Raw genomic sequence first — 16,909 nt, forward strand, 5'->3', positions numbered from 1 at the left:
GTCTGTTCTGTCCCTGATCTCGGCTTTTAGTTGAGATAGATCTGTGCTGCACTTTATGTACATGCTCAATAGTGACCAGTGCTGTGGGGTCAGGGAAATGTCCTATAAATGTCTGTTCTGTCCCTGATCTCGGCTTTTAGTTGAGATGGATCTGTGCTGCACTTTATATACATGCTCAGTAGTGATCAGTGCTGTGGAGTCAGGGAAATGTCCTATAAATGTCTGTTCTGTCCCTGATCTCGGCTCTTAGATGAGATGAATCTGTGCTGCCCTTTATGTACATGCTCAGTAGTGATCAGTGCTGTGGAGTCAGGGAAATGTCCTATAAATGTCTGTTCTGTTTCTGATCTCGGCTTTTAGATGAGATGAATCTGTGCTGCCCTTTATGTACATGCTCAGTAGTGACCAGTGCTGTGGAGTCAGGGAAATGTCCTATAAATGTCTGTCCCTGATCTCTGCTTTTAGTCGAGATGAATCTGTGCTGCCCTTTATGTACATGCTCAGTAGTGATCAGTGCTGTGGAGTCAGGGAAATGTCCTATAAATGTCTGTTCTGTCCCTGATCTCGGCTCTTAGTTGAGATGAATCTGTGCTGCCCTTTATGTACATGCTCAGTAGTGACCAGTGCTGTGGAGTCAGGGAAATGTCCTATAAATGTCTGTTCCTGATCTCTGCTCTTAGCTGAGATGAATCTGTGCTGCCCTTTATGTACATGCTCAGTAGTGATCAGTGCTGTGGAGTCAGGGAAATGTCCTATAAATGTCTGTTCTGTCCCTGATCTCGGCTCTTAGTTGAGATGAATCTGTGTTGCACTTTATGCACATGCTCAGTAATGAGACAGTGCTGTGGAGTCAGGGAAATGTCCTATAAATGTCTGTTCTGTCCCTGATCTCGGCTCTTAGTTGAGATGAATCTGTGCTGCCCTTTATGTACAAGCTCAGTAGTGAGGTAGTGCTGTGGAGTCAGGGAAATGTCCTATAAATGTCTGTTCTGTCCCTGATCTCGGCTCTTAGTTGAGATGAATCTGTGCTGCCCGTTATGTACAGGCTCAGTAGTGACCAGTGCTGTGGAGTCAGGGAAATGTCCTATAAATGTCTGTTCTGTCCCTGATCTCGGCTCTTAGTTGAGATGAATCTGTGCTGCACTTTATGCACATGCTCAGTAATGAGACAGTGCTGTGGAGTCAGGGAAATGTCCTATAAATGTCTGTTCTGTTCCTGATCTCGGCTTTTAGTTGAGATGAATCTGTGCTGCCCTTTATGTACATGCTCAGTAGTGATCAGTGCTGTGGAGTCAGGGAAATGTCCTATAAATGTCTGTTCTGTCCTTGATCTCAGCTTTTAGTGGATATGTATCTGTGCAGCACTTTATGTACATGCTCAGTAGTGATCAGTGCTGTGGAGTCAGGGAAATGTCCTATAAATGTCTGTTCTGTCCCTGATCTCGGCTCTTAGTTGAGATGAATCTGTGCTGCACTTTATGCACATGCTCAGTAATGAGACAGTGCTGTGGAGTCAGGGAAATGTCCTATAAATGTCTGTTCTGTTCCTGATCTCGGCTTTTAGTTGAGATGAATCTGTGCTGCCCTTTATGTACATGCTCAGTAGTGATCAGTGCTGTGGAGTCAGGGAAATGTCCTATAAATGTGTGTTCTGTCCTTGATCTCAGCTTTTAGTGGATATGTATCTGTGCAGCACTTTATGTACATGCTCAGCAGTGATCAGTGCTGTGGAGTCAGGGAAATGTCCTATAAATGTCTGTTCTGTCCCTGATCTCGGCTCTTAGTTGAGATGAATCTGTGCTGCACTTTATGCACATGCTCAGTAATGAGACAGTGCTGTGGAGTCAGGGAAATGTCCTATAAATGTCTGTTCTGTCCCTGATCTCGGCTCTTAGTTGAGATGAATCTGTGCTGCCCGTTATGTACATGCTCAGTAGTGATCAGTGCTGTGGAGTCAGGGAAATGTCCTATAAATGTCTGTTCTGTCCCTGATCTCGGCTCTTAGTTGAGATGAATCTGTGCTGCACTTTATGCACATGCTCAGTAATGAGACAGTTCTGTGGAGTCAGGGAAATGTCCTATAAATGTCTGTTCTGTTCCTGATCTCGGCTTTTAGTTGAGATGGATCTGTGCTGCCCTTTATGTACATGCTCAATAGTGACCAGTGCTGTGGGGTCAGGGAAATGTCCTATAAATGTCTGTTCTGTCCCTGATCTCGGCTCTTAGATGAGATGAATCTGTGCTGCCCTTTATGTACATGCTCAGTAGTGATCAGTGCTGTGGAGTCAGGGAAATGTCCTATAAATGTCTGTTCTGTTTCTGATCTCGGCTTTTAGATGAGATGAATCTGTGCTGCCCTTTATGTACATGCTCAGTAGTGACCAGTGCTGTGGAGTCAGGGAAATGTCCTATAAATGTCTGTCCCTGATCTCTGCTTTTAGTCGAGATGAATCTGTGCTGCCCTTTATGTACATGCTCAGTAGTGATCAGTGCTGTGGAGTCAGGGAAATGTCCTATAAATGTCTGTTCTGTCCCTTATCTCGGCTCTTAGTTGAGATGAATCTGTGCTGCCCTTTATGTACATGCTCAGTAGTGACCAGTGCTGTGGAGTCAGGGAAATGTCCTATAAATGTCTGTTCCTGATCTCTGCTCTTAGCTGAGATGAATCTGTGCTGCCCTTTATGTACATGCTCAGTAGTGATCAGTGCTGTGGAGTCAGGGAAATGTCCTATAAATGTCTGTTCTGTCCCTGATCTCGGCTCTTAGTTGAGATGAATCTGTGTTGCACTTTATGCACATGCTCAGTAATGAGACAGTGCTGTGGAGTCAGGGAACTGTCCTATAAATGTCTGTTCTGTCCCTGATCTCGGCTCTTAGTTGAGATGAATCTGTGCTGCCCTTTATGTACAAGCTCAGTAGTGACCAGTGCTGTGGAGTCAGGGAAATGTCCTATAAATGTCTGTTCTGTCCCTGATCTCGGCTCTTAGTTGAGATGAATCTGTGCTGCACTTTATGCACATGCTCAGTAATGAGACAGTGCTGTGGAGTCAGGGAAATGTCCTATAAATGTCTGTTCTGTCCCTGATCTCGGCTCTTAGTTGAGATGAATCTGTGCTGCCCTTTATGTACATGCTCAGTAGTGATCAGTGCTGTGGAGTCAGGGAAATGTCCTATAAATGTCTGTTCTGTCCTTGATCTCAGCTTTTAGTGGATATGTATCTGTGCAGCACTTTATGTACATGCTCAGTAGTGATCAGTGCTGTGGAGTCAGGGAAATGTCCTATAAATGTCTGTTCTGTCCTTGATCTCGGCTTTTAGTTGAGATGAATCTGTGCAGCACTTTATGTACATGCTCAGTAGTGATCAGTGCTGTGGAGTCAGGGAAATGTCCTATAAATGTCTGTTCTGTCCCTGATCTCGGCTCTTAGTTGAGATGAATCTGTGCTGCACTTTATGCACATGCTCAGTAATGAGACAGTGCTGTGGAGTCAGGGAAATGTCCTATAAATGTCTGTTCTGTTCCTGATCTCGGCTTTTAGTTGAGATGAATCTGTGCTGCCCTTTATGTACATGCTCAGTAGTGATCAGTGCTGTGGAGTCAGGGAAATGTCCTATAAATGTCTGTTCTGTCCTTGATCTCAGCTTTTAGTGGATATGTATCTGTGCAGCACTTTATGTACATGCTCAGTAGTGATCAGTGCTGTGGAGTCAGGGAAATGTCCTATAAATGTCTGTTCTGTCCCTGATCTCGGCTCTTAGTTGAGATGAATCTGTGCTGCACTTTATGCACATGCTCAGTAATGAGACAGTGCTGTGGAGTCAGGGAAATGTCCTATAAATGTCTGTTCTGTCCCTGATCTCGGCTCTTAGTTGAGATGAATCTGTGCTGCCCGTTATGTACATGCTCAGTAGTGACCAGTGCTGTGGAGTCAGGGAAATGTCCTATAAATGTCTGTTCTGTCCCTGATCTCAGCTTTTAGTTGAGATGGATCTGTGCTGCACTTTATATACATGCTCAGTAGTGATCAGTGCTGTGGAGTCAGGGAAATGTCCTATAAATGTCTGTTCGGTCCCTGATCTCGGCTCTTAGATGAGATGAATCTGTGCTGCCCTTTATGTACATGCTCAGTAGTGACCAGTGCTGTGGAGTCAGGGAAATGTCCTATAAATGTCTGTTCTGTTTCTGATCTCGGCTTTTAGATGAGATGAATCTGTGCTGCCCTTTATGTACATGCTCAGTAGTGACCAGTGCTGTGGAGTCAGGGAAATGTCCTATAAATGTCTGTCCCTGATCTCTGCTTTTAGTTGAGATGAATCTGTGCTGCCCTTTATGTACATGCTCAGTAGTGATCAGTGCTGTGGAGTCAGGGAAATGTCCTATAAATGTCTGTTCTGTCCCTGATCTCGGCTCTTAGTTGAGATGAATCTGTGCTGCCCTTTATGTACATGCTCAGTAGTGACCAGTGCTGTGGAGTCAGGGAAATGTCCTATAAATGTCTGTTCCTGATCTCTGCTCTTAGCTGAGATGAATCTGTGCTGCCCTTTATGTACATGCTCAGTAGTGAGGCAGTGCTGTGGAGTCAGGGAAATGTCCTATAAATGTCTGTTCTGTCCCTGATCTCGGCTCTTAGTTGAGATGAATCTGTGCTGCCCTTTATATACATGCTCAGTAGTGATCAGTGCTGTGGAGTCAGGGAAATGTCCTATAAATGTCTGTTCTGTCCCTGATCTCGGCTCTTAGTTGAGATGAATCTGTGCTGCCCTTTATGTACATGCTCAGTACTGATCAGTGCTGTGGAGTCAGGGAAATGTCCTATAAATGTCTGTTCTGTCCCTGATCTCGGCTCTTAGTTGAGATGAATCTGTGCTGCACTTTATGCACATGCTCAGTAATGAGACAGTGCTGTGGAGTCAGGGAAATGTCCTATAAATGTCTGTTCTGTCCCTGATCTTGGCTCTTAGTTGAGATGAATCTGTGCTGCCCTTTATGTACAAGCTCAGTAGTCAGGTAGTGCTGTGGAGTCAGGGAAATGTCCTATAAATGTCTGTTCTGTCCCTGATCTCGGCTCTTAGTTGAGATGAATCTGTGCTGCCCGTTATGTACATGCTCAGTAGTGATCAGTGCTGTGGAGTCAGGGAAATGTCCTATAAATGTCTGTTCTGTCCCTGATCTCGGCTCTTAGTTGAGATGAATCTGTGCTGCACTTTATGCACATGCTCAGTAATGAGACAGTGCTGTGGAGTCAGGGAAATGTCCTATAAATGTCTGTTCTGTTCCTGATCTCGGCTTTTAGTTGAGATGAATCTGTGCTGCCCTTTATGTACATGCTCAGTAGTGATCAGTGCTGTGGAGTCAGGGAAATGTCCTATAAATGTCTGTTCTGTCCTTGATCTCAGCTTTTAGTGGATATGTATCTGTGCAGCACTTTATGTACATGCTCAGTAGTGATCAGTGCTGTGGAGTCAGGGAAATGTCCTATAAATGTCTGTTCTGTCCCTGATCTCGGCTCTTAGTTGAGATGAATCTGTGCTGCACTTTATGCACATGCTCAGTAATGAGACAGTGCTGTGGAGTCAGGGAAATGTCCTATAAATGTCTGTTCTGTCCCTGATCTCGGCTCTTAGTTGAGATGAATCTGTGCTGCCCGTTATGTACATGCTCAGTAGTGACCAGTGCTGTGGAGTCAGGGAAATGTCCTATAAATGTCTGTTCTGTCCCTGATCTCGGCTTTTAGTTGAGATGGATCTGTGCTGCACTTTATATACATGCTCCGTAGTGATCAGTGCTGTGGAGTCAGGCAAATGTCCTATAAATGTCTGTTCTGTCCCTGATCTCGGCTCTTAGATGAGATGAATCTGTGCTGCCCTTTATGTACATGCTCAGTAGTGACCAGTGCTGTGGAGTCAGGGAAATGTCCTATAAATGTCTGTTCTGTTTCTGATCTCGGCTTTTAGATGAGATGAATCTGTGCTGCCCTTTATGTACATGCTCAGTAGTGACCAGTGCTGTGGAGTCAGGGAAATGTCCTATAAATGTCTGTCCCTGATCTCTGCTTTTAGTTGAGATGAATCTGTGCTGCCCTTTATGTACATGCTCAGTAGTGATCAGTGCTGTGGAGTCAGGGAAATGTCCTATAAATGTCTGTTCTGTCCCTGATCTCGGCTCTTAGTTGAGATGAATCTGTGCTGCCCTTTATGTACATGCTCAGTAGTGACCAGTGCTGTGGAGTCAGGGAAATGTCCTATAAATGTCTGTTCCTGATCTCTGCTCTTAGCTGAGATGAATCTGTGCTGCCCTTTATGTACATGCTCAGTAGTGAGGCAGTGCTGTGGAGTCAGGGAAATGTCCTATAAATGTCTGTTCTGTCCCTGATCTCGGCTCTTAGTTGAGATGAATCTGTGCTGCCCTTTATATACATGCTCAGTAGTGATCAGTGCTGTGGAGTCAGGGAAATGTCCTATAAATGTCTGTTCTGTCCCTGATCTCGGCTCTTAGTTGAGATGAATCTGTGCTGCACTTTATGCACATGCTCAGTAATGAGACAGTGCTGTGGAGTCAGGGAAATGTCCTATAAATGTCTGTTCTGTCCCTGATCTTGGCTCTTAGTTGAGATGAATCTGTGCTGCCCTTTATGTACAAGCTCAGTAGTCAGGTAGTGCTGTGGAGTCAGGGAAATGTCCTATAAATGTCTGTTCTGTCCCTGATCTCGGCTCTTAGTTGAGATGAATCTGTGCTGCCCGTTATGTACATGCTCAGTAGTGATCAGTGCTGTGGAGTCAGGGAAATGTCCTATAAATGTCTGTTCTGTCCCTGATCTCGGCTCTTAGTTGAGATGAATCTGTGCTGCACTTTATGCACATGCTCAGTAGTGATCAGTGCTGTGGAGTCAGGGAAATGTCCTATAAATGTCTGTTCTGTCCCTGATCTCGGCTCTTAGTTGAGATGAATCTGTGCTGCACTTTATGCACATGCTCAGTAATGAGACAGTGCTGTGGAGTCAGGTAAATGTCCTATAAATGTCTGTTCTGTTCCTGATCTCGGCTTTTAGTTGAGATGAATCTGTGCTGCCCTTTATGTACATGCTCAGTAGTGATCAGTGCTGTGGAGTCAGGGAAATGTCCTATAAATGTCTGTTCTGTCCCTGATCTCGGCTCTTAGTTGAGATAGATCTGTGCTGCACTTTATGTACATGCTCAGTAGTGATCAGTGCTGTGGAGTCAGGGAAATGTCCTATAAATGTCTGTTCTGTCCCTGATCTCGGCTCTTAGTTGAGATGAATCTGTGCTGCACTTTATGCACATGCTCAGTAATGAGACAGTGCTGTGGAGTCAGGTAAATGTCCTATAAATGTCTGTTCTGTTCCTGATCTCGGCTTTTAGTTGAGATGAATCTGTGCTGCCCTTTATGTACATGCTCAGTAGTGATCAGTGCTGTGGAGTCAGGGAAATGTCCTATAAATGTCTGTTCTGTCCTTGATCTCAGCTTTTAGTGGATATGTATCTGTGCAGCACTTTATGCACATGCTCAGTAGTGATCAGTGACCAGACTGTGACTGAATTCATTGGACTGGACCACATATGTAGGCCTAGATTAAAATTAAGTCTACATTATGTAATTGACCAACCGTCATATTTTGTAATCAAAATTTCCACTCTGCAAAAATGTTGACAACTGAAGTATGAATATTGATTACGTTTTTATACTAAATTTTAGTCTACATATGTAGTTCACACCAAAGAATTCACATGCAGCCTATGTTTTGTCTATATAAAGTCAGTTTGCCTTTTCAAGTATGAACACTGACAAAGTTGAACACATTCTTTGTTTTGTAATGTAAGTTACTGTATTTTGTTGTAACGCAAGTTACCGTATATACTCGTGTATAAGCCGACCCCCCCTTATTTTGCCACAAAAAAACTGGGAAAACTTATTGACTTGTGTATAAGCCGAGGGTGGTGCTGCACAAGGGTTAATGGTGGTCCAAAAAGATGCTCCATAGATAAATATCCCCATAAAATGCTGCAAAAGGGTTAATGGTGGCCCAACAAGATGCTCCAAGGATAAATACTCCCATATATTGCTGCACAAGGGTTAATGGTGTCCCAAGTAGATGCTCCATACATAAAATACCCCCATATGCTGCACAAGGGTTAATGTTGTCCCAAGTTGATGCTCCATACATAAAATACCCCCATATGCTGCACAAGGGTTAATGATGGTCCAAGTAGAAGCTCCATACCTAAATATCCCCCATATGCTGCACAAGGGTTAATGGTGGCCCAAGTAGATGCTCCATATATAAACACCCCCCATATGCTGCCGCTGCTGCTATAAAAAAAAACAGAAAAAAAAACACATACTCACCTCTCCGTCGCTGAGGGCCAGGTGCCGGTGTAGCTGCTGGCTCAGGCCCCCGGCGCTGGCTATATTTACCGTTCCCGGTTCCACCGCTGTTTCCCGGGTCCTGTGCAGTGACGTTAGCAGTGGGCGCACACTGACTACGTCACCGCGCCCTCCGCTAATGTCACAGCCAGAGGACCCGGAGACAGCGATGGAACGGGGAGCGGTAAGTATTGCTCAGCTCCCCATCATACTCACCGCCCTCCTGGCGCCCGGTCTCTAGTCTTCAGCCCCTGCTGCTTCCAGCATGATGTCGGGTCCCAGGCTGTTCCTGCATTCAGCGGTCACGTGGTACCACTCATTAAATATGTGCATATTTATGAGTGAGCGGTACCCCGTGACCGCTGAATGCAGGAACAGCCTGGGACCCTGAGATCATGGGGGAAGCAGGGGGGCTGCAGAAACTGTGCCAGGATGGGGGAGTATGGTCTCTGACACCCCCACTCCCCCTCCCCCGCCGACCCCCGTATATGACTCGTGTATAAGCCGAGAGGGGGACTTTCAGCCCAAAAAAATAGGCTGAAAGTCTCGGCTTATACCCAAGTATATAAGGTACCTACATTTCTTGTAATAAAAACTGTTGCATTTAACTTGAGAGGTTAAAATAAATAAAAGTTGCTTGGACTATGGTGTTTTAATACAATAAAAAGAGTGATTCTCCCCTGTTTACCAGAACAGAAAATTTGGCAGTCTCATGATGTGGACAATTGCCTTTCATTTTTGTGTAACGTAAGTTACCAAGTAATAACTGCATTTTGTATTTAATTTACGGTACATTGTTGAAAAATCAAACTGTATTCAAATCTATTGAGAATAGTGTAATGTACAATATACATTCACTCATTTTTGTGCCTGCCTTCAAAGAACAGTCTGTAGCCATTATTAACTTAGTTTTTGGCTTGTGGATGTATTGTAAGTTACCATGGAATGGCCCGAAGGATGATCTTTTCCCATATGCATACTCTCCATGTTTATATGATCTAACCTTCCCCATTGCCATTTTCCTTCCTTCCTTTTTACCCTCTACCTTTCCTAACTTTTCCTTCCACATTCTTTTCCTCTTGCACTATCCCTTTTTCTCTGTTGACTTGTCTTTGGACATAACTTCTTACTTGTTTAATTGAAAAAGTTTTAGATCACTGTTGTGTTTTATTGCTCACTTTATTGACTAGAACTATAATCTCCTTTTCAAAAATTGTTAAAAAATATCCCGTATAAAAAGAATATTGTTGATAAAAGCAGTACGTTGGTAGAAATGCTATAATATAGCTTTTAGGTTAGATCCAGACTTGCATCAAAGCCTCCATTAGGAAGCCGGTTTGTAAGTTCCATCATCTTTACTAATGTATAAGGGAAAAACATTGCTCATGCTGCACTTTTATTCTGAAGTAATGGCCAACCACATGGAGACCATACAGACGTCATTATACTCAGTGGGTTCCATATGGCAATTCCTGCATCCGTCATAGGATGATCCAATTTCTTTCGGGAGTTCTTGTTTTCTGTTTCATTACAGGAGCAGAAACACAGAGCTCCAAATACTGATGTAACCTGTTCTTTGAATTGTCTTCCAGAACAATGACGTACACCCAGACCTGAATATACTTTCTGCATGGGATCATGGCTTCACTGGACATGGAGTGGTGGTGACTATCCTTGATGATGGAATTGAAAAAGATCATCCTGACCTGGAAGAGAATTTTGTAAGATTCTTTTGCATACATTAAATTTACATTCACTTTAAGAATATTGTGGTCCAGTGATATTTGGAAATTAGAAGAAAAATAGAAAACCACATCCAACTACTAACTACCTTAAAGTATTATAAATTACCGTATACCTTATTTTTCGCTTTATGAGACACACCTGATTATAAGACGCACCCTCAAATTTGGTGAAGAAAAAGAGAAAAAATTTTTTTTATGTTAAATGGAGGTGTGTATTATAATGCCAGTGTCCGTCTTTCAAATCATATACCATATATGTCCCTCATCCTGTTATCTATATAACCCCCATCCTGGCACATTGCCCCCTTGTGCTGTTACATAGCCCCCCATCCCATCCTGGATATGGCCCCCCCCAGTCACTATATGGCCCCCTCTCTCTATATGCCCCATTGCTGGCACGCACATGCCCTCCTCTCTCTATATGCCTCCCTGCTGGTATGCACACGGCCCCCGCGTCCCTATATTCCCCCCTGCTGGCATTCACATGGCCCCCCCCGTCCCTTTATTCCCCTCTGCTGGCACACATTGTCCCCCGTCCATGTATTCCCCCTTGCTGGCACACATTGTCCCCCCGTCCATATATTCCCCCCTGCTGGCACACATTGTCCCCCGTCCATATATTCCCCCTTGCTCGCACACATTGTCCCCCCCCTGTCCCTATATTCGCCCCTGCTGGCACACATGACCCCCAGTCCATTTATTACCCCCTGCTGGCACACATGGCCCCCTCTCTCTCTATGCCTCCCTGCTGGTATGCACACGGCCGCCGCGTCCCTCTATTCCCCCCTGCTGGCATTCACATGGCCCCCCCATCCCTATATTCCCCTCTGCTGGCACACATTGTCCCCCCATCCATATATTCCTCCCTGCTGGCACACATTGTCCCCCCCGTCCCTATATTCCACCCTGCTGGCACACATTGTCCCCCCATCCATATATTCCCCCCTGCTGGCACACATTGTCCCCCCGTCCTTATATTCGTTCCTGCTGGCACACATGGCCCCCAGTCCATATATTCCCCCCTGCTGGCACACATTGTCCCCCCCATCTCTATATTCCCCCATGCTGGCACACATGGCCCCCCGTCCATATATTCCCTCCTGCTGTCATATATGGCCCCCGTCCCTATCTTTCCCCCCCTGCTGGCAAGCACATGATAAAATAACAAACAGTTACCTCACCTTCCGATGATGTCTCCGGCTCCCAGCTCCCCCTGTGGCTTTCCTGTGTCTGTGCGGAGTCTGTTGACATCCTTCTCCTGCAGGGCGCGCGGCAGCATCTACTCATTCAGGAAGCTCATTGTAGCTAGTAGCTACAGGACCTTCCATGATGTGACCAATAGGACCTGCGGTCACGTGACTCGCAGTGCACACTGGGAGTCACGTGACCGCAGGTCCTATTGGTCACATCATGGAAGGTCCTGTAGTTACTAGCTACAGTGATCTGCCTGAATGAGCAGCTGCTGCCACACACCCTGCAGGAGAAGGATGTCAGCAGACTCAGCACAGACACAGGAAAGCCACGGGGGGAGCTGGGAGCAGGAGCCATCATCGGAAGGTGACTATTGTGACTGGGGGAGAGTGCAGGCACATGTAATATGCACTGCTCCCCTGTCTACCAACTCGGCACGGCTTCAGCACCAAGGTGATGGACAGCGGGTGCAGTAAATATTACATGAGCCTAATGAGCGGGAGCACAGGACCTCCCGCTTTCTCTGCAGCCTGCAGCCTGAACACCCCAGCCCCCTGACACCATGCCAGAGACGCCCCCCTCCTCTACAGCACACAGATTCGGATTGTAAGATGCACCCCCCACTTTCCCCCAGAATTTGGGGGAGCAAAAGTGCATCTTAGGCTGGTTTCACATTTGCGTTTTTTTCGCGGTAATTTAGCGCTAAATAGCGCATGCGTTTTTTTTTCCTATACTTTGCATGGGATGCGCTTATGTGCGCATACACATGCGTTTGTACGCGTTTTACCGCGCATGCGTTTTTTTGCGGTATGCGCTCGGGCGCACAAAATGCAACTTGTTGCATTTTTTGTGCGTCCGATTTGCCTCAAAAAAACGCATGCGCGCGCAATGCGTTTTTTTACAGCAAGACACTCAATATAAGTCTATGGGTGCGCATATGTGCGCATTGGCATGCTTATGTATGCGTTTTTTTGCACATGCGTTTTTTTTTTGTTAACCATGGAATTTAGGGGTTTGGGTTAGAGTTAGGGTTAGTTAAGGGGGTTTAGGGTTAGGGTTAGGGTCAGGGTTAGGGTCAGGGTTAGGGTTAAGTATGGTTTGGTTAAGGGTTAGGGTCAGGGTTAGGGTCAGGGTTAGGGTTAGGGTTAAGTATGGTTTGGTTAAGGGTTAGGGTCAGGGTTAGGGTTAGGGTTAGGGTCAGGGTTAGGGTTAAGTATGGTTTGGTTAAGGGTTAGGGTCAGGGTCAGGGTTAGGGTTAGGGTCAGGGTTAGGGTTAAGTATGGTTTGGTTAAGGGTTAGGGTCAGGGTTAGGGTTAAGTATGGTTTGGTTAAGGGTTAGGGTCAGGGTTAGGGTCAGGGTTAGGGTTAGGGTCAGGGTTAGGGTTAAGTATGGTTTGGTTAAGGGTTAGGGTCAGGGTTAGGGTTAGGGTCAGGGTTAGGGTCAGGGTTAGGGTTAAGTATGGTTTGGTTAAGGGTTAGGGTTAGGGTTAGGGTCAGGGTTAGGGTTAAGTATGGTTTGGTTAAGGGTTAGGGTTAGGGTCAGGGTTAGGGTTAGGGTCAGGGTTAGGGTTAGGGTCAGGGTTAGGGTTAGGGTCAGGGTTAGGGTTAAGTATGGTTTGGTTAAGGGTTAGGGTTAGGGTCAGGGTTAGGGTTAGGGTCAGGGTTAGGGTTAGTAAAGTCATGGTTTGGGTTAGTGTGAGGGGCCACCTAATGTTGGAAAAAAACGCAAACGCGGTAAAAACGCACAAAAAACGCATACAAACGCATAAAAACGCTGCGTTTTTTTCATGCATGCTCATAAAAATGCTTGAAAAAAACGCAGCAGTTGTATGCTTTTGTATGCGTTTTTCAATGCGTTTTTTTGCGGGAAAAACGTGCTGCAAAAAAAAGCAAGTGTGAAACAGGCCTTATAATCTGAAAAATATCGTACATTTTTATACGTTGATTAGTATCCAGCCAATTAAAGTCCTCAGAAACATTGTAACATTATTGTAAAAATGTGCTGGACATAAAATCTCATCTGTTTATTATTTAAAAGTTAAAATATACAAAAAGTGTAAAGTTTATTTACAGAATGCTGCCTATTATACCAACATTTTATTTACGTTAACCATTTGAATAATGCGTGAACTGTATAAAAATACAAACAAGTCAATGGGCCAATGCAACATAGCGTAAGCATTACTGATGTTATCAAATACAATAACAAACATGAGATTTTTCTCAAGTTGCTTACTGATGATATAATCCAGCATTCCTTCACCATGGGCGTGGTTCACTTTGTAAAATGAGACCTCTAAATCTCACACGTGTGGATGTCTGGAGATGTGCAGATCTACTGGTTTGAGTGTGTTTGCTAAAGGACAAAGAAGCTGGACTCTTAAGCAAGGCTGGCGAACCCGCTGTCACGGTCTGTACTGAATTGGAGTCTATATTATTACAACCACTAGGGGGCACAGAGGCAGATAACGTAGTCCGATGACAGCCGGGGGTCGGTACACTGGAAAGGCAGTTTGGTAGCAGAGCATCAGCAGAAGGAAGAGCTTGACTAGAGGCTGGAAGCACAATAATCTCACACTGCAGCAATCACAAGGCAAGGTTTTTATAGGGCGTGTAATTAGCAATCAGAGAGCCAATTAGAGAACACAGGGTGGAGCTGATCAGGAACAACAGTCACTGGTATCTGGGTTTTAGCAAGGAGCTGTCCAGCTGACTTGAATAGCTCAGGAGGTAGAGCTGCTGGGTCATGGACAGGAGGTACTGGGTTCGATTCCTGACAGGATGGCCTCTGAACATCTCAGGGCCTGGTTTATCTGGATATCTCAGGTGAAAGGCTCTTGTAAGTCTAGAAGCATGAACGCTCCTCTGGTTCCCAAGAATTTTCTTCTGGTCTGTAAACTTTCCATTGCACCAGATAATGTAAATTACCTCTAATTCCCCTAGAGTCCAGAATCCTGTCCACGATATATTCTTCTTAACCATGAACCTTTTCTGGTGGAGGAGGTGGCTGAGTTCTTCCCGGAAATGGATTCTCACAGAATGGTTTGAGTAAGGATACGTAGAATACTGGGTGAATTCTCAGATTGCTAGGAAGTTTCAAATGGAAAGCAACTTGGTTAATTTGTGCCGAGATTTGAAAGGGTCCAATGAATCTTTGACCCAATTTAGCAGATAGTACGTGAGTTTTTAAATTTTTAGTGGACAGCCAAACCTTGTCACCCACCTGAAAAGTAGGCGGGGCTCTCCGATGTCTATTTGCTGCTTTTTTATAGTCCTCCTGGGCCTTCTGCAACATCTCAGTTTCTTCTGAATCTCATGCAAGTTTGCAAGTCTGTCGGTAACAGCAGGGATGGAAGTGTTAACTGGAAGGTTAGGAATCATCACTGGATGTAAGCCATAGTTAGCATAAAATGGACTTTGGGATGTAGAACTGTGTTTCGAAATGTTATAAGCAAATTCAGCTGTCGCTAAGTAGTCCACGCAGTCATCTTGAAGGTATGAAATAAAGCAGCGGAGGTATTGTTCGAGAGTCTGGTTAGTCCTTTCCGTCTGACCGTTGGATTGAGGGTGGAATGCAGTAGACAAATTAACAGTCACTCCCAGAACTGTACAGAAGCTCTTCCAAAACCTCGATGTGAATTGCACCCCTCTGTCAGAGACTACATTGTCAGGAATTCCATGCAGCCTAAATACTTCTGTAATCATTAATTCTGCGGTTTGTTCCGCTGTAGGAATCCCTTTAGTTGGGATGAAGTGGGCCATTTTTGTGAGTCGATCCACCACAACAAGTATCACAGTCATCTCTTTAGAAGGAGGTAGATCCACGATAAAATCCATTGAGATTGATCCCCAAGGCCTGGATGGAATTGGAAGGGGTTGAAGAAGTCCTAACGGAGAAGATCGTGGTGTCTTGTTTCGTGCACATGTTAAGCAGGAGGAAACATACTTCTTCACATCGTTCGTACAACTAGGCCACCAAAATGAATGAAGCAGTAGTTCTTGGGTCTTCTTAACTCCAGGGTGTCCTGTGAGTTTAGAATCATGGACTAGTTTGAGAACTTCCAGTCGCACAGCTGCAGGAACCTATATTCTGTGGTTCAGCCTCCAAAACCCATCCTTAAAAGAGAGATTGACATCCTTCGGGGGATGGTCAAGAAAAGGGTCATCTTGGTATCCATCTTTAATCTTGGTATAAAAAACTTTAGAGTCCAGTATTCCCAAAAAAAATTTAGGGTATAGAATGGTACCGTCAGAGTTTGACCCCTCCTGAGGTTCAGAAAAAATTCTGGACAGTGCATCAGCCTTGCCATTTTTTTGATCCTGGCCGATAGGAAATTATAAAATTAAACCTGGAGAAAAACCAGGCCCATCGTGCTTGTCTTGCAGACAATCTTTTAGCTGTACGGATGAACTCCAGATTCTTGTGGTCAGTGAGGACAGTCGCTGGATGATTGGCACCTTCCAAAAGGTGTCTCCATTCAGAGAAGGCAGCTTTAATGGCAGTTCTTTATTTCCGATATCATAGTTCCTTTCTGCAGATGACATGGTGTAAGAAAAAAATGCACATGGGTGAAGTTGCATCTTGTCTCCAACTCGCTGAGATAACACGGCTCCTACCACAGCGTCTGAGGCGTCCACTTCCACAACAAAAGGTAATTCCGGTTTTGGATGGACTAGTATGGGTGCAGAAGTAAAAAGAGTTTTTAATTTGTCAAAAGCCTCCTGTGCCTCAGAAGACCAAAAAAATGCCTTGGTTTACTTTGTAAGTAAGGTGATTGGTAAGATGATCCTTGAGAAGTTTTTTATAAATCTCCTGTAGAAATTGGCAAAACCTATAAAGCGCTGAACGTCCTTTAAATTTCTTGGAGTAGGCCAGTCAACTATCGCATTGATTTTGCTAGAATCCATGCTCAGACCTTCTGGAGAGATGATATATCCTAAAAATTGAATCTTGGAATCCTCAAGCTCACACTTTTCGAGTTTGATGTAGAGATGGTTCTCCTGTAGATGTTCCAGACTAATTGGACTTGCCTGCGATGTTCCTCCAAGGTATCTGAAAATATAAGCATGTCATCCAGATAAGCAACAACAAATTGGTCCAAGAAATCTCGAAAAACATCGTTGATGAAATGCTGAAAGGTGGCCGGGGCGTTAGTAGGCCAAAGGGCATGACCAGATACTCAAAATGTCCATATCTTGTTCTGAAAACGGTTTTCCACTCATCCCCTGGGCGAATCCGTATGAGATTGTAAGCCCCTCTTAGATCCAGCTTGGTAAAGATCTTTGCAGAACGGAGTCTTTCAAATAACTCAGGAATTAAGGGAAGTGGGTAGCGGTTTTTGACTGTAATTTTATTTAATTCTCTGTAATCGATGCATGGCCGCAGAGTTGAGTCTTTTCTACAAAGAACAAAGGTGCCCCAGCTGGAGATGTGGAAGGTCGAATGAAGCCCTTCTCCAAATTTTCATCAAGGTATTCCCTTAGTACTTTTAATTCTGGTTCAGAAAGGTTATAAATCTGCCCAAATGGAATGTTTGTTCCAGGAAGCAATTCAATGGGGCAGTCATAAGGACGATGAGGAGGCAATTGA

The 16,909-nt window shown here is 44.7% G+C and overlaps 1 protein-coding gene across 4 annotated transcripts in view; it reads left to right on the top strand.

Annotated features, from left to right (window-relative positions):
• The window catches only part of LOC141055106 (proprotein convertase subtilisin/kexin type 4-like), a 264,894-nt gene that overhangs the window by 107,028 nt on the left and 140,957 nt on the right, over nt 1-16,909 (top strand). For all 4 annotated transcript variants that reach the window (XM_073552061.1, XM_073552062.1, XM_073552063.1 and 1 more), the window contains one exon: nt 9,976-10,104. In XM_073552061.1, coding sequence (XP_073408162.1) covers nt 9,976-10,104 — 129 coding nt within the window. The remainder of the gene's footprint in view (nt 1-9,975; nt 10,105-16,909) is intronic.

This window comes from Dendrobates tinctorius, unplaced genomic scaffold, assembly GCF_039654945.1.
Source record: "Dendrobates tinctorius isolate UK_male_01 unplaced genomic scaffold, ASM3965494v1 ptg000184l, whole genome shotgun sequence".
Lineage (NCBI taxonomy): Eukaryota > Metazoa > Chordata > Amphibia > Anura > Dendrobatidae > Dendrobates > Dendrobates tinctorius.